The sequence below is a fragment of the Periplaneta americana genome, chromosome 6 (assembly GCF_040183065.1).
Source record: "Periplaneta americana isolate PAMFEO1 chromosome 6, P.americana_PAMFEO1_priV1, whole genome shotgun sequence".
NCBI lineage: Eukaryota > Metazoa > Arthropoda > Insecta > Blattodea > Blattidae > Periplaneta > Periplaneta americana.
In genome coordinates this window covers 99498121-99526102 of record NC_091122.1, presented here as the reverse complement: position 1 = coordinate 99526102, position 27982 = coordinate 99498121, and the positions used below count along the sequence as shown (strand labels likewise).

Below are 27982 nucleotides of genomic sequence, written 5' to 3'. Positions count from 1 at the left end.
TTCATGGCGGACACTCAGACTTCTCTCAACAAAATAACATGTCGCTATCACCAATCCCACTGCGTTAAATAACTGATTAAAATGTTACAATATAATATGAGCTTCTGTAATTTAAAAATACAGATCATTAACAGCAGTTTCCCATATTACGTCTATTGGATGATTAATGCTTCACGTCGAACTTGCAAACTTGCCATTAAGCTATTTATTTATCAACGACTAGCTCAAAATCTCAAAGTAATTGTGGTATGAAGTGACTCACAATCCTTCATCGTGATTTATTTTAATGGATTCTAATTTTGCTGTCTTTCAAAAGTGAAGTGTTGAAGATACTGTGAATTTTCACAGGGACGTAGCAGCTTCATGTAAAACAATTAATAAAGTTGGTATGCTTCTAACAAAGGTATCATTTCATTACGAAGTCTCATTAATTCAAGAAGACATTAAACTCGACTAAGCTAAAACTCTAGGTTAATAGCTACTCTAAAGCATAGCTAAACAAAACGCCTGACTTGATTCAAGCCATTAATATGCTACAGACATACAGTCGTACAATCCTAAACATAAATTAAACATATGGATTTCTGGTAAGTGTTTTGCTTCCTTCATTTTCCGATATCGTGCCGAGAGAATATGCCTCCTAAGTTGCCCCTAAACGGAATTTATTTAATGACAGTTCAGTTGTCTTGCTTTTCATATGTTGGCCTGCAAACTTCTTAAGATTACAGAACGAGATTAATAATATATAGGCCTATTTACGAGAATCGGAATTTCTTCTACTTACAGTATGTGTGTTTAAAATTGTATATTACGGAAAGGTTGAAGACTTTTGAGAATATTGTTAATATCTGCTAGAGATGAAGATTTCGTATGTTAAGTGAATCGTTCTTTTGTGCTTATCTGGTGGTACAGAAGGTTGTTTCCGATCTCTGGAAACGACTTTGAATGACGTCATGTGCGTCAGGAGTCACACGACAACTGAACTGTGGCGAGAGGTGACAGAACAATAGTGAGTGATCTCATAGTTAGAGTGCATGGTGTCTCACAGGAGAAATGCCCAAGAAAATCGAGCTTTTTTAGGAGAGGTACATTACGACCCTTTCCGATTTCAAGTACAGTTACGTGGAATTATAGGAGCCTGCAAAAAATATGGTTTCGTTATTCCCAAGAAAAGCATCTTCTGTGTACTTAATAAGACTAGTAAAGCTCGGATAAGATTAATTCCAGAGGGGAAAAAGCAAGAAAATCCACCCTCCGTCACAAGCCGCACTCCCGAGATGATGCAAATTAATCCCATCCGAGCTTTACCATTCTTATTAAGTATACAGAAGATGCCTTTCTTGGAAATAACGAAACCACATTTTTTGCAGGCTTCTATTATTTTCGCTTAACTATACTTGGCATCGGGAATGGTCGTAATGTACCACTCCCAAAAACGATCGATTTTCTTGGGCATTGCTGCTGTGAGACACCGTGCACTCTGACTATGAGATCACTCACTACTGCTCTGTCACCTTTAAGCCGCATTTACACGAGGCCAGTCAAAGAGACAATAGTTGGAAGACAGTTAACTGGCACAAAATTATTGGCTTTGTGTGAACACTTCGGTTCAATTGCAAGCAGCAAGTATCTAGTGCCAGTGCATTTGGAATTTTATTCAGTTTTTTGCTACCATTAGTTTGTTGTACAACAGTAAAGTTTGCACTTAGCACATTTTGTAGTAACTTTCGAGGAATATCACTTTTGTTGACGTCATATAAAATTTGTCCAATATTTTGTTGGGAATATTGTTGTTGTCTAGTCAACTCTCCGAAGACAGGTTTGAACCTCATAAGTACCACCAATAAGGCATCATTCATGAGGCAACTAGGCCAGGAAATAATTGGATAGGGTGGCCAGTTCCTTTCCCCCTCCAATGCGTACATCGCCGATTAACTACATATTCCATTAATCAGACTTGTAGACGAAATTATTGAGGATCATCAATGTGCTTTTAGGCGTTATAGATCGATTGTTGATCAGATTTTTTGTATTCGACAGATACTGTAGAAAAAATGAGAGTATAAGGATACAGTACATCAATTATTCATCGATTTCGAAAAAGCACATGACTCGGTTGAGAGAGACGTTTTATATAATATTCTTATTGAATTTGGTATTCCCAAGAAACTAGTTCGATTACTTAAAATGTGTCTCAGTGAAACTTACAGCAGAGTCCGTAAAGACCAGTTACTGTCAGATGGTTTTCCAATTCACTGCGGGCTAAAGCAAGGAGATGTACTATCACTTTACTTTTTAACTTTGCTCTAGAATACGCCATTAGGAAAGTTCAGGATAACAGAGAGGGTTTGGAATTGAACGGGTTGCATCAGCGCCTTCTTTATGCGGATGACGTGACTATGTTAGGAGAAAATCCACGAACGATTAAGCAAAACACGGGGATTTTACTTGAAGCAAATAAAGAGACAGGTTTGGAAGTAAATCCCGAAAAGACAAAATATATTATTATTTCCCGTGACCAGAACATTGTAGGAAATGGAAATATAAAAATTGGAAATTTATCCTTTGAAGAGGTGGAAAAATTCAAATATCTTGGAGCAACAGTAACAAATATAAAGGATACTCGGGAGGAAATTAAACGCAAAATAAATATGGGAAATGCCTGTTATTATTCAGTTGAGAAGCTTTTATCATCCAGTCTGCTCTCAAAAAATCTGAAAGTTAGAATTTATAAATCAGTTATATTACCGGTTGTTCTGTATGGTTGTGAAACGTGGACTCTCACTTTGAAAGAGGAACAGAGGTTAAGTGTGTTTGAGAATAAGGTGCTCAGGAAAATATTTGGGGCTAAGAGGGATGAAGTTACAGGAGAATGGAGAAAGTTACATAATGCAGAACTGCATGCATTTTCTTCACCTGACATAATTAGGAACATTAAATCCAGACGTTTGAGATGAGTAGGGCTTGCAGCACGTATGGGCGTATCCAGAAAGGCATATAGAGTGTTAGTTGGGGGGGTGGAGGGAAAAAGACCTTTGGGGAGGCCGAGACGTAGATGGGAGAATAATATTAAAATGGATTTGAGGGAGGTGGGCTATAATGGTAGGGACTGGATTAATCTTGCTCAGGATAGGGACCGATGGTGGGTTTATGTGAGGGCGGCAATAAACCTCCGGGTTCCTTAAAAACCATAAGTAGGCTGAGTATTCAAAAATTTGTACAGATTTATACTTTATAATATGTATATATTAAAAATAGTTTCAAACATTACCGAAGCGCCAACAGTAGGATTTTTAATATTGCTGCTGTCAGAAAATAAGGAAGCAAACTACTTGGTAGAATCCGTCATAGATTATTATCTGAAAGCACTAACTCTTGAACAAGATAGCCACAGAAACGAAGGAAGCAGTAAATTATTTGGAATATATAAGTAACATGTGAACGTGTTTATGTTTATTTGCAAAATTCTGTATATATTTTTTCTAGATTCACTGATAATGTTTCTTCGTTCTTACGAGCAAAGACACTGTATATTATTTCTACGAAAATTAGAGGAATGTTTCCAAATATGACAATAAAATTTATCTTTAAGAGAACAATATTAATCTATACTAATAATAAATCTGTAGCCGAAATTTTTCTGGTAATTTTCGATTTTCCAAAAATAATTGGTCCTAACATATATAATTAACCACCCTGAAACCGAAAATCGCTTTTTTGAAATTTTTGTTTGTATGTCTGTCTGTCTGTCTGTCTGTATGTTTGTTACCTTTTCACGCGATAATGGATGAACGGATTTCGATGAAAATTGGAATATAAATTATGTTCGTTGTAACTTAGATTTTAGGCTATATGGCATTCAAAATACATGATTTAAAAGGGGGGGGGTTATAAGGGGGTCTGAATTAAATAAATCGAAATATCTCGCTTATTATTGATTTTTGTGAAAAATGTGACATAACAAAAGTTTCTTTACAAATTATTTTCGATATGTTTTATTCCTTGAAAAATTTTGATAGGACTGATATTTAATGAGATAAATGAGTTTTAAAATTAAAATAACTGCCATCTAAGGCCGTATAATGAAATAAAAAACAAATTACTTCGTCTATAAGGGGCCTTGAACAGCAACAATCGAAAGCTATGAAAGATAGCCTACAGAGAATGTTTCTGTGTTTGTATTAAGTAATATCGGAAGCTAAATTAACCGATTTGTATAATTAATTATTATTTCACCATTGGAAAGTTTAGTTTCTCTAGATGGACATAATGCTATAATGTTATTACAGCAATTTCTGATATAATATAATATAATATAATATAATATAATATAATATAATATAATATAATATATGTAATGTAATATTATATAATATAATTTAAGTTATTTGAAGGGTTTAGAACCATAGTGGGCCAAACGCCATTTACTGAATACGTAGAAAACAAGGGTTAAAATTAAGTTATTACCATAATTCAATGGAAACCTATAACAAGTAAAATAAAATATACACATTAAATCTAAATGATGTCAATGTTCATTAAACTATGGTTGCATGTAATAAAAACACTAGTCAACAAATTTTAACTTTTTGTCTGTCACAGAAATGAAATCAGCTGATTTTTACTAAATCGACCCTGCTGATTACGAAAATGGCAGCGAAAAATCTGTAACACGTAACATTTTTGTGTGACAGAAGGGGAAGTATTTTGATTAAAAAAAACGTTTTCGCGCATTTCAAAATACGTAATTACAACAGTGAAAATAAATAAATTCCTAAGATGCAAAATTTATACACAAAATACACTGACGTTTCACAGAAAAATAATATCGCTGCATAAATAATAATTACAATAAGAAAAAATGGCCTTATGTCCCTTTTTTTACCATCATAATAGGCTTTTAATTTATTAATTTAAAACTGGATCAAATGAACTATAATTTTTTAAGGTTTATAAATTAAGTTGATTAAAATCTCAAATCAAATAACTTAGGAGACCTACATTGAAGTAAACAACCATATATAGACTTCAAGCTAGATTTTTTAAAAAAGTATTTAGTTAATTACAGTTATTTTTTCCTCTTGTAGTTTGAGTCACCTTCTCTGAACAAAAACCAACAGTAATCCCCCATCATACTAGCATCCCACCTTCCTTGATATCGTTGTTCCATCCTGTGTATATCTTGATGGAATCTTGCCCCTTTTTCATCGCTTACAGCTCCTAAGTTCTCTGGGAAAAAGTCCAGATGGGAATGTAGAAAATGTATTTTCAATGACATTCGACAACCAAGCTTCTGGTAACTATGCAGGAGTTCTTGTACATGCTGTTGGTAATTGTCAGCTTTAGTATTATCTAAAAACCCACTAACAACACTTCCAAAGGGATTCCAAGCTTCTAGTTCCTCAACATTTAATTTTTTTTCGAAGCTCTCATCTTTCAAAAGTTTCCTAATTTGAGGGCCAACAAAAATTCCCTCTTTCACTTTAGCCTCACTGAGTTTCGGAAACATATTCCTTACATAAGCAAAACCTTCTCCATTTTCATCCATATCTTTAACGAAATTCTTCATTAAACCAAGCTTGATATGTAAAGGAGGAAGCAGTACTTTTTCCGGTTTTACTAAAGAGACATACTTGATATTATGTTCTCCTGGGACATAGCTTTCTCTAGGAGGCCAGTCTTTTGAACTATATAGTGTTTTTCAGTCGCTCTACTATCCCACAAACAGAGAAAGCAACAGTATTTTGTGAATCCATCCTGAAGTCCGAGCAATAAGGCGACAATTTTCAAAGCTCCGCAGAGTTGCTAGAAGTATGTTTTATATTGGATTGCATCTGACAAATTTGTGTAAGTTTCCTTCATATCTACTGAATACGCCACTGGAATTGATGGTTTAGTGTTTCCATTGTGCAATAACACTGTTTTTAAACTTATTTTGGAAGAATCTATGAATAACCTCCATTCCTCTGGGATGTGCTGAAATCCTAGTTCTTCCATTAAGCCGTCTATACACACATGCACATAGAATGCTTCATTATAAAATACTTCGAAAACCGTCATGTCTCTTCCTGTACAATGAAATTCTAGTATCTGGTGCTACCAGGTTCCATTGTTGCAGTCTAGACTCTAAAATCTCAGCTTGTTATTTAGTGAGATTAAGATATCTTATTAAGTCGTTCAGTTCACATTGTTGAATTAAATGGGGTTCTTTATGATGTTCTGGGCCATAGGACTGATCAGAGGATGTTGATGGTTGAACCAAGTTATCTGTTTGTTCTATTAAAAGAACCAATTCCTCCAATTGCGAAGGATGATTAGGAATATGAAGTTTTGGTCCATGTAGTATAGGTCTTATTGCAGATGGATATTCAATTTTAGATCTTGTTTTCTTTGAAAATCCCGTAATCTTTGTTAAACAGAAATAACAGTCTTCTGCATGACTTGTCGGTTCACGCCAGATCATTGGAACTGCAAACGACATACTTCGATTCTTCTCTCCATGCATCCATTTTATCAGTTTTGAGTAACATGTTATGCAGCACACCTGGGGAGCCCATGATTTGCCCTCATCACACACATTTCATTCAAAATGGCAATAATATGCTTGTTTTAATTTATCTGATAAAGGCCGACGCTGCGATTTTGGCGTAAATTCTCCACATACGTAACAAAAGCTGTCCGGCGAATTTACACACGCACGACGAGATTTTTTCATTCTGAGAAAGCGTAAATGAACGCGAAGATAAACACTTAAAACCAGCGATACAACTTGTCACAAGCTCAACCAATATTCAACTAATCCTAAAATGCAATCTATTTCACTCTAAAAGCCCACCCTCTCAGTGCTTTCTGTCGGTCTAGCGCCATAAAGCAATAAAGTAATACAGATATAACTTACTGTATATCACCCACTACGCGCCTTACTAATGCAGACTCATGTATTTGAAAGAACCTATTCCTTAAAATACACTTCTAGTATATCCTGAGCAACAATAAGTTATAAAACGTATGAATTTACTATGTAACCATTTAAATAAAGTCCATAGTTCAATACCCGAGTTCTTTGGTAAATTCATTCTTTTTTTTCACAATTTCCAATTTTCCTCTTAAATGGTGCGTGATGAAGCACTTTCAAGATTAGATCTACTATGAGCACACAAAAATTGATCTAAAATGACCATTTTCATCCTTGTGACAAAAACCTTGTTGACTAGTGAAATTAGAAACATGTTAAAGGAATTGTCATTGCACCAATGAGTGGTCTCTGGACCAAAATGATCGCATTTTAATTATTTGGATGCAATTTAAATTAAGTAACATATTAAACGATTTATCCTTCTACCAAACACGAATGTTCCCTGGATCAAATGTCCTATTTTAATTATGTAATTACTTTATATTTATTTCTAACGGGTGCAGCGGAGCGCACGGGTACGGCTAGTTGAATATAATTCTTTAAGAATTATTTACTGTTTACAAATAATAATAATAATAATAATAATAATAATAATAATAATAATAATAATAAAGTTAATCGTGCCGCCAAGACTTTTCCTTATATTTTGTAATAAAAAAGATAACACTTTTCCTTTTTCCTGAAAACATAAATAGGCTATAAGAAGTTCCGTTAAGTCGTAGAACTGAGATATCTGCTCCATAGAAATCTGCTTCCTTCGTAACTTGGGCATAAAAAGAACGGATCACAATATTACCTCTGGTTGCAACATGCTTAGTTCATTGATGAGTAATAAACATTTCGTGGATGATGGAGTCATCTTTCCACAGAAAGCTCGTGTGCACACAAGAGTAAGTGAATGTTATTTACACTTCACAGGTGTTAGCAGCCAGTTCAAAACCACAAACGACGAACATGACAGAGCAAGAAGGCGTTAAGAGAATCTACCTACGTGTCGAGGTCTTCAGTACAGGTGAGGAGTTCTATTCCAGCGGAAGCCAAGTAGGATCTGGCAACATCGAACATTTTGTCTCTCGCAAGCAGCTCTTCTATTTTCATTTATTGATAATTTAAATGTTTTCTCAGCTTCACAACAAGCCTAGAGTTTGAAAACCAAGCCGCCGGCTCTTGTCAACTGGTCTCTACCTAATTGATATTCAGTTTCAATTTGTTCATCTCTGTGGGTATCGTTAACACGCAGGAAGCTCTGGACTAGCAAGAATAATTGGCAATCGAAAATTTTGTATTTAAGAAAACATTGCAGAAAAGGAAAGGGGGCTCGAGAACTTAAATTGTGAAGCAAGAACTAGGCCTACAACCAAATCTACGACACGGAATCTTTGGTTTTACTTCTTTTCTGAAGGAAGTCATGCAGAACATTTCTATCGTCCGTTAAGAGTTTTTCACTCTCCACCAGGCTTGATCTCGCGAAATAAATTAACAAGCGTAAATCATTCTGTCAGACAGGCTTGAAATGTATTACTATAAGTTCATATAGCTTCTTTCGAATGATCCACATATTAACAAGTGCCAACTAGTGGAAACTATACTGTTAGCATGTTAAATAAAAACTTGTACCGAATTAGAAGGTATCTAATAGAAGACATGAAGCATAACTTTGTGTGCATGAACAAATAGCCTACCATTACAGTTTTGATTTACTGGTGCCTTGCACTATTCAAACAATAGACAATGCTCGAATGCAACAGTACTTCCATATGTGAATCTCATAACTAACGGTAACGAGACTCATGTATATAAGTCTCTGTCTTTCTGTCCTATCCGTAGATACTCCCATGCATACATTCATGTGTCTCTTTACCTGTTGAGAGATTTTTCGTATTGTTATTTCGGGCACTTTTAAACCAGTACCCTACTAATCCCGTGATTTGGGTCAATATGACGCCAGAATTTTACATGAGATAACATAGGACATTAAATTAAGAGTATAAAACTGTTTTAGATGGATTGAGATCGTTGATTGTAGCATCCACTTAACATGAATACAATTCTTAACTTGGGTAATTAACTTTTCACTATTTTTAAGAAATGGGAAAGTACGAAAAGAGCAATTGAAGAAATTTAAGTTAAGCCGTGGTTTTTCTGAACCGACGCATGCGACGTGCGAGGTGCGAGGCGGGCCTCGCACAAATCCGGACTATACGCGAGATGGTGAGTGGTTTCTATGGCTGCGAGGTGCGCAGACCTCGCATCTCGCAGTTATTGAAACCACTCACTATCTCTCGTACAGTCCGGATTTGTGCGAGGCGGGCCTCGCACGTCGCATGCGTCGGTTCAGAAAAACCAAGATTTTACTCTCGAGAGTAACCACGTAACCATTAGATGTTGGTCATAGGAAGTTTTGATTCGGTAGTTGCTACACAGTAAAGCATCTGTTCAAATGAATTTTGCTATATCTACACATATCTATCGCCCCAGTAGTTGTTCGATGTTGCCAGATGAGTATACAAATGTGTGGGTACCTTGATGCTTTGCCACAGATGAAGCAAGTTCTGCGGCGGCAGCGACAGAGGCCTCTTGCCCGGCTCGAAGAGGTAAGAAGGGAGGTCAGACAACTGAAACCAACAAGGTCTCGCTCATAACCTCTATACACGCTTCCTCCAGCGCTTTAGCCACTGTTCGTAGGCGATAATGTGACCCCGGGATATTGTTTCTCTTCTGAACACGGATTTCTTTTCATATCCTTCAATATACGAATAGTAAGAGTTTTACGTGAGTTCGTCGAAAAGTTTTGTTGGAATTGTGACTTCAGAAGGCAACATGTGTATATAAAACAATATTTAAATTGTATTCTTATTTAAATATACAGATTGCGACATATCAGTCATTTACGGTACTTGAGACCTGATGTCATTTCTATCCTCTTTTGTTGCAACCGTAATTTATACTAAGTAGTTTATTTTTCGGAATATAATCTAATATTCAATTTTAATACCATATTTTGTTATATGCGATGTATACATAAATGTGCAAATCATTATATTTAAGTACCTAGGCCTATGATATTTGATTAATTTAAGTAAAGGATTCGCATAACCGTCGATATATTTTTTGTCTTAATGGGAATTGTTTATTGGTTTATATTTCGTTACAAAACAAAATCGTTACGTTCTATGTTCTTCTGCTCACTGGTATTCACATTGTTGAAATTAGTCGCTCCTATGCTATGAAGTAAATAGTTCCAAAGTATTGAAATGATTAAATTTCAACGTAGACTGCATAACCGAAAAACCTCATCACACATGTTATATTCTTTATAAATGATTGGTATAAATCTTAAAAAAAAAAAACTTCATTGCAATAAAAATTCGGAGTCTGGTATATGAGGTCATCTCAAAAGTTTTCCTATAATAATTAATGTTCTACTTATTTATCTTTGAGTTGCAAGGCAATGGAGATTTATTTGTATCTGTTGATATTATTTCGAAATACATTTCCAGAAGTATTTCACTTCATAGACCCTAAGTACTCGTATATTTGCTGTATATAGTTCCTACTACCTTTAGTTTCTCATTGGAAAATGTGTGATAACACAATCGCAGTTCGAGTGTTTCTGAATTTCTTAGAAAAAAATGCACGAGTGAAAAATCAGCTGTACAATAAATATCTGATGTGGAAGGTGAAAGAGTTGTCAGTAGTAGGACGGCATACATTTATTTTAAGCTGTTAAATGAATGAGACCAAGTTTTGAAGATAAATATCGCTCAGAAAGCCTACCTAATCTAGAGAATGAGACTAATTTAACAAATTGTAGGAGCTGCCATTCGCCAATGGCAGTGAATTATTAGTAAGAACTTAAGTCTTGGTGTTTCTAAGGCCACAGTCTGTCGATACTGCAACGTTTAGATCTGTATGAATTGATCGTAGTACAAGGAAAAACGTTTTAAGACGACTTATAAATAATTTAAGAATTGTTGCTTAGTGTCTACACTTAATGACTTTGCATTACCATAGTGAAACTACTCCAGTATACAGAATACAGTACTATCTTCTCGGATGGGAAAATGTACGAGAATGATATTACGCCGTGTTTTTAAAAGAGGGAATTACCGAACAGGAATTTAATTTCCAAACATAAATTATAAATGTAAATCGCCTTTGGAGAAATACCCTTAAACTTCCAATTAAGATTGGAGGGAAAAACAATTTTATTACACCCATATATGTATGTACTCCGTAACATGAAGTCACCCGACACCTAGGTCTACACTGGTGTGTTACTTTCCTCTCCTTATAATTTCGCTCTGAGTACAAGTGTGAATATAATTTTTCTCCTCGATCTGTTTGAAACCTTGAACAGAACATACGCTACGACAGACTGCGTCATTGCGACGCTAGTCTTCTATCTGGAGGAAGCGTCCGATTTTTGAGGGATTGGTAGTGTGTTGGCTGAAATAAAACTACGTTCTTCCACCTTGATGCAGGATAAAACATAAATTTGACAGAAAATGCAAGAATTATAAACACATAATTAGATGCATGTGATTTCATAATGCTATTTCGATAATAATCAACTTAGGAAGCGTACCGCTTAAGAATGGGACACTCACTTTTGGTATTTTCATTAAAATGATCTTGCATGTGCTGTATTTTTCGAAATAGCATTATGAACGAGGAGACAGGTTTTCCGTTACAAAGAAACAATTAGTAAATTATGAACCATCAATTGTAGGTGGAGTCTCAAAGCAAAAACCAAACTCACGTACAAGATCATCCATTCAAAGGATAAAAATATAAAATAAAATCGTGCAGGAAAATATTTCACAGATCCACATAGACATTGAAAAGAAAAAGATATTCACAAAAAACGTTGAAAACACTTAAAAATGCTTGCAGAGTATTGTAGCAAAAACGAAAAAATAAAAAAAAAATGCAAAAATATATACACAAAACAGTTCCATGTAAAGTGCGTGGCGATTCGATCAAAATGCATAAGAAAATGCCGAAGAAAAGTATTTTCCTTAATAATAACTCAAAGCGGGTCTCACGTTCAGAAATATTGTTAGAAGTCAAAACTGTCAGATTCGGCGAATGATAGAGATATTTATACAGAAATAAGCTCTTTCAATGAAACCTGAGTGCTGTATCCGAAGCTCACAGAATTTGAAATATAGTTGATATTTTATGAATGGAACAGAATTGATTCCACATTATATTTATTACTAGAAAATTTGCGAAGAGAAGTTTTACGAAAAAGCAGTTTTTATACGTTTGATTTCACTGCATGTGTCTTGCGTTATCAGAAATTAGTGAAACAACATTAAGCGTGAGATACCAATAATGATTTACGAGGATATGAAACCAAAAAGATACGAATTAGTAGAAAGACTTTGAACTTTCACTATCATTGGATTGCAAAGAAAGCACTCGGTTAGTTGAGACTTAATTTATTCGACGTGTCCGAACTCTGGCAGTTTCATCTTCGGAATCATATCGTTTTCATTCTAATAGAATTGGGCTAAATTTTAATCACTTACAGAAACTTTCAGGTTTCCAACAATACCACCCAAAGGACGTAACCTTAAAATGGTTCCGAAACTTTAATACGTGTTTGATAATCCGCAAATCATAATTTGTAATTTGACAGCTTTTGTAGGATTATACCAACACTAAATATTTTAAGTTCAAATTTTCAAACCTTGATGTGTTATTTCTGCATCTACTATTCTGGTACCCAGTTATAACAATAAGCGCTTTAAAGGATAGAAAGTGGATTAGAATTTTCACAGTGATTCAGCTAATGTTTCTTACTAAAAGTTCTGAAGTTCGATTATCGTCAAATCCTGAGAGATCTGTAGTGGATATTATGATTGTGACTGAGTTGCCTCCAATTTCAGTTTTCTTTTGTTTCTTATTCGACCATTTTGAGATAATCGTCAGGGATAATGCATGATAGGCTATTTAATAAATAATATTTTATTCTATCTTTATGATTTACTAAATGCATAGCTACATATTTAAGAAGAAATGATAATAACTTCTACATTATTCCCATTTCTTACAACAACCTTGCATGAACTTGAAGCTAGACATGTAAGCTTTCACTGTACCTCTGAACTTGATCTTTTAAACCACCTTTCCACAGCATCTACAAGGGAGTAGTCACCGTTATTTTTTTTCTCCATTTTAATGTGAGGGTACCAGATCGGGACTGTGAGACGGATGTGTCAACACTATCTACCCCAGTGTTGTGTTAATCTTCACTATTTTAGACACGCGGTCAAGTACTGTCTTGTGACATAAAGTGATACAATATGTAATCGAATACAGCGTAGCACAGAATGATTTTTTTTTTTCAATCTACAAGATAACAATGTAAATTTGTCGATGAGTTCTGAGTTTTACCGTACGAACATACAAGTTTTCGGCTTTAGATGTTTTTTGAGAGATGGCAGTTATGTATAAATAAATATGTGCCAACATAATGTGTACATACCTAGACTATAAAATAATCGATAGCTAGAAGTACTAAATAATTTTCGAGTTAAGTTCATATGAAGAGTTCGCGGGAAAAACGATGAATGTCACAGTTTTGTTAAGGTTGATGTCATTATCTAATTTAATGGATTACTACGAAATTTAATGTTCTTATGAAAAATGGTAAAAAGGAGACTTATCACCACGAATACAGTAATCCTTTTCTTTATTTTCTATAGAAACAGCACTACATCTTGCAGTTATAGACTCAATTAGATCATTATCTAATCCTTAACAGAAATGTGACATTCATCGTTTTTCCCGCGAACTTTTCATATTTTATCACCATATATATCATTTCACCGATTCTGAATAAAAAGTTTATCTATTCCTTTTTCCCCTATTCATTAGTGATTTTAATTAGGCCTACTCACTGCCATTTATTTTACTAAATTAAGTTAATTTGATAGAAACAGTTCTTTGAGTCTGAGTTGTGTGTAGAGCCGCTTTGAGCTATTATCCATTGCAGACAGTTATCTTCCCCTCCTCCGAATAGTCAGCTGTCTACCTGTTGATTGCTGTTGACGATGGCCTCCTCCAGAGTCGAAGTGGAGGTCTGCTTGTCGAACGACTTGCTGGCTTGCTCCGTCGCCGTGATTTCAGTCTGACGAGAGAAATAACAGAATACGTCACTTGAAATTCTCACAGGCGACTCCGAATTCAGCCAATCGATTATCAGGCAGAAATGGCGCAATTAATTTGTACCTTTCTATTGGACTTCTGCAAAATGAAATTCACGCAAAAGAATGTTCTTGTGCTATTTTTGATATTACTATTATTATTATTATTATTATTATTATTATTATTATTATTATTATAATCTTCATCATCATATCATTATCATTATCAAAGCTTTACATCTCTTTGGAAATATATTGTTCTTCGGTCATTTATTGCATGTACTTATTTTAGTAGGTTATTTTACGACGCTTTATCAACATCTTAGGTTATTTAGCCTCTGAATGACATGAAAGTGATAATGCCGGTGAAATGAGTCCAGGGTCCAGTACCGAAAGTTACCCAGCATTTGCACATATTGGGCCGAGGGAAAACGCCGAAAAAACCTCAACCAGGTAACTTGCCTCGACCGGGAATCGAACCCTGCCCACCTAGTTTTATGGCCAGACGCGGTAGCCGTTACTCCACAGGTGTGGACTATTGCATATATTTTACTGTAGGTTTGTATATTACGTTTCTTTGATTACGTAATTTAGCCTCCTTTCTCCAAATACAATGTAGCCTATAACGCGATTATTTCTGCCTGTTCGCCTCTCTATATTTATTTACTTTGCCCATTATTGAAACTATCTATCGTTTTCATCACTGTAGTATTTTCCAAGCAAACTTTAGAATAGTTAAATTTAAATGCATTTGAATTATTGCAGTTATTTTAATTGACTAATTTAATTGGTTAGGAAACGTACATATTGTACATTAATATTTCCAGAGAGCGAGATTATTCCGTACTTTTCTCGTTCTTTCTTTGTTTTTTGCGCTTATACAACTCATTATTATCAATTCGTACTTTCTTCGAAACAGCTGATGTTTATCACGTTAATTAATTATACACTAAACACACACTAATTTCCAGTTCAACATAACATAAAAATTACTGTTGGAAGGAATTATTTGTGAAGAAACTACGGACATGAATTTGTGGAGGAAATAACACTCGGCGGTGTTCAATCATTGCAGTATGTTTTCTGGATTTATTTTCTTTGTCTTCTCCTGTACTTTCAATTTTTTTTTAGTTTCTTGTCTGCATATGTCGTTCAACTTTAAAAAAAGTGTATCTTCAGCATTTGAATAAGTGACATTATTTTGTTAAAAATACATCTTGACCACGTGCTGTTTATGTTGAAAGTTATGTGATCATCTTGTGTTTAATTATGAACTGAGGCTTTTTAATTAAATTAAGGAGATGCACATGCACAAACTACAAACTTTAAGCGAAAGAATTCATTAATCCGTTATGGGGATCAGATAAAAAGCCAAAAATTCATTTAAAATTTGCTTACCTCTCCATAGCCAAAATATTTCGTAAACATGTATTTTTATATGTTACACTCCTTCTTTCACCATTAGTGAAGTGTTTTGCCAAAAAGTAGGCCTAGACCATTCTCGTATAGTCGGGTACTCCTCAAGCATTCTCTCATTTGGTAGACATTGATGTTGTTGGTTACAATGGCGTAAAGGCGATCAGGAATAATCATAAGTACAAAAATAGTGTTTATTTTATTTTCATCTTTATTTAAAATGACATTGTTGGTTTTTACGTAGATATGGCTCCCTTGAGAAATAAAAAGTGGATAATTGAATTACATTGCGCAGTTTTCAACCCATGCGAACATTAGAGGTTAAGTAAATTGAATCAAACAAACTATTGATAATATTCAATGTTTGTTATAGCGGCTGAGTAATTTGTGTTTTTTATTTCTTGACCTGAGTTCGATCCCAGAATGTTCTGTAATAGCTAGCAACCGTATAAAAAAAAGTATTTAACTAACGAATCTTATTTTACCACTCGACCGTCATTTAGCCTACTAGATTTGTACCAGCATTAAAAACTTTATTACTAAATTAAGATCATCAAAGACGTTACACAGATTCATATATATCTTTAAACTCTTTATTTCAAAATCCTGTCCAAATCGACATATTTTTGTTACCTTTCTAATAGATCTGAACTACCCTTTGCGGTGTAACACTATTCCGCCCTTTCTCAAGCTATACACCTCAAATAGTTCGACATTTTACGTCAGTTGGTCTCGAAGTAATGGCCTTGTATTATTTATGAAACCAGAATAATATTACCCAGGTTGTCCCTGAAGGGAACTCTACGATGGCTTAAGGTTGACGCTCACTGGCACGAACCGACCGGAACGGAAATCTACAGCAGTCCGTCTTTCGCGGAAGCTCTGACGCTCACTGCTCGGAATATTCCGGTACCAGTCGACAGGTAGTCTGGTTTAAACATGGAGTGGGATAGTAGTTCCGAAGATTATTTTATTTTACTGAGTCTTTAGCTGATGAGGAAGAAAAAAAGAAAAGAAAATATGGGTCCATAACTAGAGCCCGGATTTTATGTAATGTGAAAATGAGAACTATGTAGACTACATAAATATGAAGCTAAAAATGACGAAGTATGTAGATAAAGATGTAATAAATAAAAAAAAAACCTTGGTAATTTAAAGTCTAAGCTTTATTAGATGTATTTTTGCACACTAATAAAAAATTACAGGTGCACATGTGATTGAACCTCATTTAATTATCGTTTGGAGGCGCAATTAATAATTAAATATTTTTCCATATTTTCTGCGGTCATTGATCGTCTCGTCAACGGCAACCCATACGTAGGAATCATCAAGTCCATCTCTAATAGTTTCCATTGTGTCAGTGTAGCAGGAGTTCAAATATTTTTTCCGGAGTGTTGATTCATGCGAAATATTGAAGTTGCAGTATTTGCGTAGGAATGCTTGGAACTTTGGAACTCCAAGTTTATACCACTGTACGTTTGCAGCAACCATTGCCATGCACAAATTTTTATTAAATTCACTTGTAGAAGACGAATGTTTCAGCACCACTTGTGTAAGAAGAACTTGTTTCTTTTCGACGGAGCACGTTTTTTATTTCTCACATGAAGTCCAATTTTTAAATGCTGTTCTAATTGTGACTTCATGGAGCACCCAATGCATTTGTCACACTCTTTGGACTGCACGATTTTACCATTTTAGTAAAGGAATCGTCAATTGAAATCCAGTCTTTTAACTTGGATGCGAATGGCAGTAGGCTTGCTACTTGTATTACCTAATGTCAAAATAAGTTTCTTAAAAAAAAAACAGAAAAAAACTATTGTTTTCTTTTAGAGCAACTGATTGCGGGTGTTTGTGCGAAACGGTCATACCCACAGGGTAATTTTCATTCTTTCCTTCACTACGTTAGCAGTACAATGACCCACCATTTGCATTGGTATTTGTACCTACTTTACCGTTACTTCTCAAGGGATATAGCCTACAAACTATTAGCATTGCAAAGAGATGCCCATTTTTTGACAGAATACGTTATTATTTTCAATTATTAAATTATATTTATGCACTAGAGACGAAGGGATAAGCTTTATAAACAATTAAAAAAAATAACTTAAGAATTACGTAGAGAGAAAATTGGTGAAAAAAATGTATATATTCCTTCAAAATATGCAATATCCTTCGAAATATGTAAAAAAAATATAATATATGCCAAAATATTTATTATGCACCAAAATATGTAAAAACATTTAAAACTTCGGAATAATGATTCCTTTAATATGATTCGCGGACTTTTAGCTTTCCTTATAGCTACATATGTAGGAACGGAATATGTAATTACATATAATCCGGGCTCTAGTCATAACATTATAAAAAAGTGTTTTGATTAATTTAAACATCTTTTCCCAGATTTGTGTAAAGATCGAGTAATGGTTTTTTTAGTACTTTCGTATAAGCGAAGAAAAATGTTTAAAACTTCATCTGTTATTAGCACTTGAAATAATGAAGGGAAACATCACATTTCGAAGGCCAATCAGCACAGAAGCGCGATTAGCACTGTTAAAATTAACTTTTCATCACCCATTTTAAGAATAATCTGTCTGGACAACGCACCAGCACATGTTGAGTGGGAAAGTACTGAGAACAGCCAACACACTTTTCTCCGAAGACCAGCGAAGACATACGAATGCTGACGATCGTCATCGGAAATTCCGCTAGGGTCGTGACGCGAGAACCCTGTCCGTCAGGACCGGCAGCCGGTTGCTTCCGTTCGGACAAGTGAGCGTTTGACGTTTAAAATACATGCATACGTCTCTCGCAGAATATTTCCGGTTCGTTCCGTTCCGGTCGGTTCGTGCCAGTGAGCGTCAACCTTTAGGCAGATGTTTCCATTCATTAGTCTCTCTTCTCCCCAAACAGAGTATTGCAATTTGAGACATATTGGCGGCAGTGTTGCTGCCAATAACGAAGAAAAATAATGCCAGGAAGTGTAAAGAGTTCAGGACTACCACATTTTTTCGATGTTTTGCGAGTGTCTTAATATCTCCAGTATTACAGTATGATAATAGCAGAGTCACGCGATTTATATCATAGGCCTACGTAATCATATAACAGTTTCTTACTCAATATTTTCAATATTATGTTAATCGATATGTACTGAGTCACGCGATTTATATCATACGTACTCATATAATAGTTTCTTACTCAGTATTTTCAATATTACGTTAATCGATATGTACTGAGTCACGCGATTTATATCATACATACTCCTATAATAGTTTCTTACTCAGTATTTTCAATATTACGTTAATCGATATGTACTGAGTCACGCGATTTATATCATACGTATTCATATAATAGTTTCTTACTCAGTATTTTCAATATTACGTTAATCGATATGTACTGAGTCACGCGATTTATATCATACGTACTCATATAATAGTTTCTTACTCAGTATTTTCAATATTACGTTAATCGATATGTACTGAGTCACACGATTTATATCATACGTACTCATATAATAGTTTCTTACTCAGTATTTTCAATATTACGTTAATCGATATGTACTGAGTCACGCGATTTATATCATACGTACTTGTATAACAGTTTCTTACTCGATGTTTCCAATACTATGTTAATCGATATATACTGAGTCACGCGATTTATATCATACGTATAAGAGATCTACGAATCAATTTAGTCTAAACTAATAGTTACCTGTAGGAGCATAGGCCTATTTGTATTAATTTACATCGTCATCTGACGTGAAACTTACCGTATTTTACTTGAATCGAGCGTTAGGACTTGATAATTTCAAGCGCAGGCAATCTTTTTGTCCACCACTAGGTCTAAATCAAAAAGCATGGGTCTAGGTAAAAAAACATGGGTACTCTAGGTCAAAAAGCATGGTTAGACATAACGGCTCGGTTAGAGAAGCCAACGTACTTTGGTAGGAACGATCATGATTTTAAAATCAAGTGTAGGAAACAGAAAACGGATGTACGTAAATTCTCATTTTTAAATCGAACTATAAATGATTGGAATGACCTATGTGCAACGGTCTTTGAGGGCTGTTCTTCCATAAGGAGTTTTAAAAAGAAATTTAAAAGTTGTATATAAAGTACAAATTAAAAAAGAGACGTTACATTACTTAAGGTGATATGTATTTATGTAGCTGACGAGTTATTCCCTTGGTTTGAATTGTAAATTATTTTAAAATATATTGTAATAGGGTCTTAGACTAGAAATGTTCAGTTTAATGTAGTTCTGTTTATAAGTATGAATAAGGGTGTAATTGTTTGTCTTATTTGAACTGTTGTATCAGTGAAGCGTGGTGAGTCAGTGAAGTTATGCTTTACAATGTCAGTGAATAGTTTCGATCAGTGATAATTTATGGTGTCATTGAAATGTGTCATAGTGCCAGTGCAGTGAGTGAGATGCGTTATAGTGCCAGTGCAGTGAGTGAGATGAGAGTGAAGTGAAAGATTATATGTGTAGGGCCTATATATATGTAGGTTGTAATGGAAAATTAGGTTCACTTATTAATTAGGTTATTTTATGTATTATTATTATTATTAATTATAATTATTGTGTATAATTTGTATTGTGTATTATTTTTATTGTGTGTAATTACTGTAAGTTACCACTGCCACCGCGTGTTTGCCCACTTGCAGTGTAAATAAATGCATACATACGCTATGCCTAGAAAACATGCCTCTAATAAATGACGATATTCTTACTTTTTACATTAGATGAAATAACAAAAATTTTGTTTTCTTAGTACAATACACGAAAATATTGTGCTGCTTCAAGAAAGAGTTTTCGTATTCTAAGCATGGTCTTGTGAGTTTTATGTAAAATCGTACTTTTCAGATCTTTTGTTTTGGAATTTGTAGGTAATTTTCCTTTCACTTACTTACTTACTTACTGGCTTTTAAGGAACCCGGAGGTTCATTGCCGCCCTCACATAAGCCCGCCATTGGTCCCTATCCTGAGCAAGATTAATCCAGTCTCTACCATCATATCCCACCTCCCTCAGATCCATTTTAATGTTATCTTCCCACCTACGTCTCGGCCTCCCCAAAGGTCTTTTTCCCTCCGGCCTCCCAACTAACACTCTATATGCATTTCTGGATTCGCCCATACGTGCTACATGTCCTGCCCATCTCAAATGTCTGGATTTAATGTTCCTAATTATGTCAGGTGAACAATACAATGCGTGCAGCTCTGCGTTGTGTAACTTTCTCCATTCTCCTGTAACTTCATCCCTCTTAGCCCCAAATATTTTCCTAAGAACCTTATTCTCAAACACCCTTAATCTCTGTTTCTCACTCAAAGTGAGAGTCCAAGTTTCACAACCATACAGAACAACCGGGTAATTTTCCTTTCACAATTACTCATTTATTTATGAAGATTAAATTGGTTATAGCATTGTAACAATATTGAGAATCGAACTCACTTTCACATAATCTGTTTTACTCTAAATGACCTCAAGCATTAACTTCAAAAGTACCAGCATTACTCGTGAGTCAATCTCTAATTATACAATGTGAACCGTAAGTAATGTCATTAATTTCAGGGGGTTATTCTTTGAGACATTTCCAACAAAAAGGTTACATAGAATTTTGCTCGTTTTTGTTCTCTTTACGAGATAAAAATTGTTTTTTTAATTGAGAAAGCCGTGTATTACGATAATAAATGATGGAAAGAATTTTAATTTTATTCTTTAAATTTGCAGAAATTCGATCCGAACAAATGTACCATTGCAAAATTCCTTTGCAGAACGAAAAGTTACATCATTTATTCGGATCAAATTTATGTACATTTAAAGGACAAAACTAAAATTATTTCAATCATTCATTATCACAATACACTGCTTTGTTAAAACACGCTATGAAATGTTTCATATGAAACAATTTTTTTCTCGAAATGGAAACAAAAGTCACAGAAATTGTATTACACTTTTTTGTTTGAGATATCTCAAGGAATAACCTGCTGAAATTAATGACATTACTTACGGTTCACTCTGTATTTTTCTATAAGCAGTATTATTATTATAAAAATTGTTTACATATTTACATCGAACTTATTTTATTGCGACTAAGCAATAGACATGGATATGAGTGAATGCTAAGGAGTGCCCGTGGATGATTCTATCTAGACTTGCCTCTTTTGTAACCTCGTGGTTTGTGATGACGCTGCTATCGGAAATGACCTCTGAAACCACAGCCTCCTCGATTTCGGAGATTATCTCCTTGAGTGTATTTTTGATGCTTTCTTGTTTTATCTCTGTGGCGCTGGATCCATTGACTGCCGCCTCCGTCTTGATCTCTGACGTCAGTTGTGGTTCCGGCTCAAACTCCTTGGCGGGTTCTGCCGGCTCAGGCGCGGGCGGTTCTGCGTCGAGGACAGGCTGCGGCGCTGCGGGCTCCTCTGAAGGCAGCGGCGGGTTGCCGCTTAAGCTTTCGTGTTGCGAGGAGGCGGAGTGCTGAAACAGATGCCGGTGCAGTTCGAACTATTCAAAACCGGTTCAGCCACGCAAAAGAAAACGAAACATGTAGTATGCAAATCTGACTTTTAGGTAGAAGCTCCCTGTGAAGCAGGATTGAATAATTTCAAGGGAACAATTGTTGTGGGGCCGCGTCTCGATCCCGGGATCCTTTGCTTAGCGCACGAATGCTCTACCGACTGAGCTACCCCAGGAACCATACACGACACCTTCACAATTCTTCCATTTTATATCCACACAACTCAAATGGGCTGACAAAACGCCAGAAACCCAAGTTTGAGTGCACACAATTCTGTGTGGCTTAAATTGTGGAAGAATTGTGACGGTGTCGTGTATGGTTCCTGGGGTAACTCAGTCGGTAGAGCATTCATGCGTTAAGCGAAAGGTCCGGGGTTTGATACCCGACCCCGGAACAATTTTTCCCTTGACATTATTGGAAACATGTAGCTATACCTCTCTCATTCGAGTTGTTCAGTTGTTTGTCCCTTTATAGAACGCATAAAATTGAATTCTCTCTTTGATAAACTGAAGCTTGGTTTTAGCATATCCAATATTAAAAATTTTGTCTCCAGACTAGCCGGCCCGGATTCGATTCCCGGTTGGGTCAGAAATTTTCTTATAAAATTTTTACTAGCAGAGATGGCGGTGCACAACTTCTAATCATTAAATTATGCACTAATATGCCTGGGTTAAATCCCAAATCTCTCCGCAGTGCATATGAAGGGAAGGCATATGTCACTGTTGATAGTGATTCGTCTATCGGATGGGCACGTTAAGCCTGGCAGCCCCCTAGGTGCTATTCGACAGAAGTAGGCTACGTGCCGTCATCGGGTTTACCCTTCTCCCTTCCTCACCTTCATCATCATCCTCACCCATTCCCTACACTACACTTACACGAACACTTAACATACACTCACCCTAGTACACGACATAACTCTTCACAGATTCACATCATGCATAACGTGACCCGCCGAAGTGGTGTGCAATTTTAAAATGGGTCACAGTTCTCCTTTCTATCCGCAGTATGCGGAGCCCGAATCATGCAAAGTGAAGTGGGTAGGCATCACACACACACACACACACATATTAAGAATTTAGGAATTGCGAAGTTACTCGGCTGTACACAGATTTGGCACTTCAAGTATGTAACTTGTATTGATGGCCCGCATATTTTAATATATTTTCAGAAAGTTATGACAGATGCTTTTTCCCAATTATTCTTGAAATTCAGTATCATTTTTTAAATCTTCCAAAAGTCAAGTTGAGATTCATGGAGTTTATTAAAATAGTGAATTTATATTCTCAGAATTGGTGCATTCTTCACAGTTAGATCTCTCAACATATTTTGATTAAACAAAAATAATTTTAGTTTTGAATGTAATTACACTTTTCTAAATACCTAAACGCATATGAAGTGAATTGTAATTATTTTTCTCAGCACATTTACTCCTAATTACGCACATCTGAAGAGAAATCGTGCCAGAAGAAGTGAAATTTTTGTGAAAATTAAAACAAAACTTTTTAGCACGGAATAATGTAGTATTAAAACTCTTGAAACTCTTATAATATTACGTGTGACACATTCGTATCAAATTATGTTTTATATTTCAGTAGGCAACATAATGAAAGCGATAAAATCTTGCAGAGTTTCTCTCCTCCTTTCATCACTAAATCTAACACTTTAACCAGACCTTAAATATCTAGTACCTATGCAATTAAAGCTATTTAAACATTTGTCAGAGATAGTAAGTATCATAAGAAAGTAACTTCACAATTTTTAGCAGCTGGCTTCTCCTTAGGTTCTTTACAAAAAGTCGTGTGTTTATAATATCTTATTTTTCACTGCTCCTCAATAGAATGTCTAAATTATAGTAGTCAAATTAAACTTCATTATCATTATTGTGTCATCTACAAACATTCGAATGAAAATTGATTACAATATTTATTGAGTAGAAATCTAATCATTCCATCGACAACTATTCGTTTTCCCCCTGTTGGTTCGGCCAGTATACAGCTGCAATCTTAAATTGATAAAGAACGAGATCTTAAAATTATATTGATTGAAAATACTAAATCATCTCAAAAGTATGTTTTTATAAATGTTCTACTCAATTGCCTTTGCTTTGCTAGGTGTTTTTATTTATTGCTGGTATTGTTTTGCAACACAATTGAAAAAGTATTTAATTGCATATGGACTGTGATAATGGTATATCTATTTGTGGTATACAGGGTGGAAGGGAACCTATTACATTAATTCACAGATGTAATAGATCAAGTCAATGCGAACAAATAAGTTTTTCTGATACGAGGGGATCAGAAGCAAAGGTGTATAAGTGCACTTAAGTTATTTTTTTATAAAATGTCGTGGAAAATACTTAAGCTTTTGTAAATTCCGTGAATGTTTTTATTTCAATTTTAGTGTGTGATGTGGTTAAAAGATATTGCTTTGTCACAAAAATTCTAGATGATTTAGCTTGCCCTGGATTTACTTACCTCATGTTCTTAGAAATGTCACTTGTACCCCTTTGCTTCTGACCCTCTTTATGTCCAATAGTTTTGAGAATACGAAATGCAGCAACGTTGCAATGAATACCAGCAATCCTGGAGGTCATTGCTCCGCAATGAGGGTGATTGCAACTGCAATCATCCACTCCCCAAGACTTGCGAGAGGAGAATGTAAACAAACACGTCTCATCAGATACGGTTCGATCAAATTACTGTAGATCAAAACGTAAAGCCTTTAGTGAATTATTTACGCAAATTATTAATTTATTTGTATTCTTTATTACGCTATAACCACTTTAACTCTAAATTTAATACCATGAAACTTATTTAACCTTCACAGTATCTGTTGATTTCTTTGCTTTTTACGTAATTAGAACGTACATTCTTATAAAACAAAACGATTTCCATTAAGATTCCTTTATATTTGATGTAAACTCAAAATAACATTGTTACGAATAAATATTATGTAACTCGTTCTCTATTTAAATTATTATCTTTTAAGAAATCAAAAATAAATTTGGAAATGAAATTAAGTTTACAGTAATGTTAAGTAATGTGTTACCTCCAGGAGTACTGGTACTCTTTGCAGCGTTGCAACTCGTTGGATTTCGTATTCTCAAAACTATTGGGCGTATCAAAAAACTTGTTTGATAAAACTTGTTCGCGTGTTCGCGTTGACTTGATCTATTACCTCTGTGAACTATGTAATAGGTTCCCTTCTATCCTGTATAGTGCCTATTATATTCAGTTTCTCACTGAAAATGTGCTACGACACAATCGATTATTCGAGTGTTTGTCCTTTTATTTTGGAAAAAGGCATCATTGCAAAATCAGTAATTGAAAAAATACGTGAAGTAGAAGGTGAAAGGATGGTCAATCGTAGGACGGTGTCAAACTGGTTTTAAGATAAACTTCGTACGGGAAAATCGCCCGTGCTAGAGAATGAGACTATATTCACCAAACTGTCAATAACAGTGAATTGTCAGCAAGTGTTGGTCTTTCTTCCTAATGCTAAAGTCTGTCGCCACTTCACCAATTTGGGATTGTGTATAAACGGTGATGATTAGATCGTATAAATCAGACATAAGGATAGTTATAGGAAAAATGCCCTGAGCCGACCTAATAGTAATTTATTTACTGCTTGCACCATAATTAAGATTAAAAGTTGTTAAGTGAATAAAATTGAAATCTCTCTTAAATTAAAGTTTCATAGGTTACATACATAATTTAGCAAAATTGAAATGGTGGTTCACATAATATAATTTAAATTTAGTTTAAGATTTTATTGAAATCTGTAGACCTTATTCAATCTTGGTTGAAAAATATTGAGTTTTTCAGCAATATCTCGACTATATAAGTAATGATTTTTTGCTCTACGAACAATAAGAATTATGTAAACACATATTATGTTATCTTATTCACATGTTAAACTAGGAAAAAACTAGTGAAGTGCCTTGTGTGGAGTGTACCTTTGTATGGGTAAAGTAAAAGGAAGCGACTGGTTTCACCGATACATGCCCTGCCCATCTCAAATGTCTGGATTTAATGTTCCTAATTATGTTAGGTGAAGAATACAATATTATACGAGGGAGAGTCAAAAAGTAACCTTAATAACCTTAATAACTGAATATGTGCAATAAGACTACAAACACTTTATCACTTTTCAACATAGTCCCAACTACGTTCAATGCACGTGTTCCTGTTATACTATGTTGAAAAGTGATGAAGTGTTTGTAGTCTTATTGTAAATATTCAATTAAAAAAACAATTATTAAGGTTACTTTTTGACTCTCCCTCGTATACGTAGCTCTCCTAAATTATTGAATTTGCTATAGCCATATTAGTAATAGACGTACACTTGGGTTCCCAGTTTGTGACATCAGATACGAACAGCATCGCTACGAGTGGGGTGACTTTTGAAATATGGAATAAAATATTTATTATGAATGTTATTGAAGGAAAATTGTATGTCTTATTTATTCTGATTCGTCTATTGAGATTTGGTAATTACGCCTCTCGCTAGCACTGTCATTAACTATGTGCTTAAGTATTACTCGATAATTTATTACGACTGGAATAATTTCATACCTTTTACAGTAATTATGTATCTTTTCGTATAATATTTCCACATCATAACATAATTAACTCCAATGCTTTGTTGCAAAACAAAAGAATTTGGTTGTCTGCCTTCTCTACTGTAACTCGTTGAAAACTTCGTCCCCTTAGACTGACTTACAGTGACTCTATAGAGAGTCGCTGTAGGCTGATTTTTCCCACCTTTTACCCTCCGAGGAAATGCAGATTGATTGATCGGAGCCGTAAAACTCCTAAATATATACAAGGTGGATCAAATATGTCGCTTTCCCCAATATTCGTTCTTAAGTTTCATACTTGTACATATAGTCTGATGTTATAACTTGCACAAACGAATAGCTGATGTAAAATGGTGGTTTGGCAACCATTTTCATGCGTCAGCTGTTTTTCCGATGTCATGTATTGTTATTGTTGTTGCTTTGTTTTATTGTGTTGGGTTGCTTCTCTATGCAATAACTGCTAGTTTCTTGCAATGAATCGCAAATTAACCACAGAACGTGTTTTTCACAATGCTAGTGGGAAGCACAGTAAGAACTCGTTGTGTATCAAGAAACAGCCTCCATTTTGAACAAAATCTGTAAAGATATGTGTAGTCAAATGTAAATTAAATGTAAGTGTTTTGGGAAAGCGACTTTTAACCCACCCTTTTTAACATTGGTATATATCCCTCTCACCTCTTCAACCACCTTGCCGTCCTCCTGTCTCACGAAGTACTCCTGGGAACTTTCGGCCTCATAAATCTGTTGTTGAGGCCCCGGGTCACCAGGCGGCAGCACCGGAGCAACTTCTGCAACTTGGTTGCCATTATCATCCAAGGTGTTGTCCTGGTCCAACATACATAATCTGCCGTTGATTTTAATCAGTTCACTTTACTTTGGAAGTTTCTTGGCTTTCTTCCCACAATTACAACTTTTGTAAATATCAAAAAAAAAAAAAAAAAAACATTCTGAAGCTATAGGAAAGAAATCAGCACTAAGAAGAGGAGATTGGGATGTAAAAATTGCATATTTCCATTAAACTACTACTAAGTTATAGGATTTGAGAGTGGACACCAGCACATCTAGCCTATAGTTTCTTGACTAGGTACCTATTCAGTTGTGGCTTGTGAGGGCCTAGCCGAGTTGGTAAAGTCACAAATTGTTTTGCTTGATATCCTAAGTTCTTATCTCCGTAGTTCCAGTATTTCTATTTATTTTTCACCTAATTTTTTACGATGGAAAAAATACCAACCTTCAGGAACAACACGTCAGGGACAACCATTGAAATCACTACTGGACGGCCATTTGGTCCAAATTCATGAAAAGTGTTATGACGATGATTATTATTCTTTTTTTCATTTAAATAATTTCATGTTATTTTATTTAATTTCATATACTATATAATTATATGCAATCA

The 27982-nt window shown here is 35.0% G+C and overlaps 1 protein-coding gene across 1 annotated transcript in view; it reads right to left on the bottom strand.

Moving 5' to 3' along the window:
- Positions 1 to 27982, bottom strand: part of LOC138701546 (serine-rich adhesin for platelets-like) — a 283122-nt gene that overhangs the window by 177451 nt on the left and 77689 nt on the right. Inside the window, exons 5-8 of the mRNA XM_069828550.1 lie at positions 27262 to 27411; positions 21647 to 21967; positions 13962 to 14057; positions 9439 to 9531 (exon numbers count right to left, since the gene is read on the bottom strand). Coding sequence (XP_069684651.1) covers positions 9439 to 9531; positions 13962 to 14057; positions 21647 to 21967; positions 27262 to 27411 — 660 coding nt within the window. The remainder of the gene's footprint in view (positions 1 to 9438; positions 9532 to 13961; positions 14058 to 21646; positions 21968 to 27261; positions 27412 to 27982) is intronic.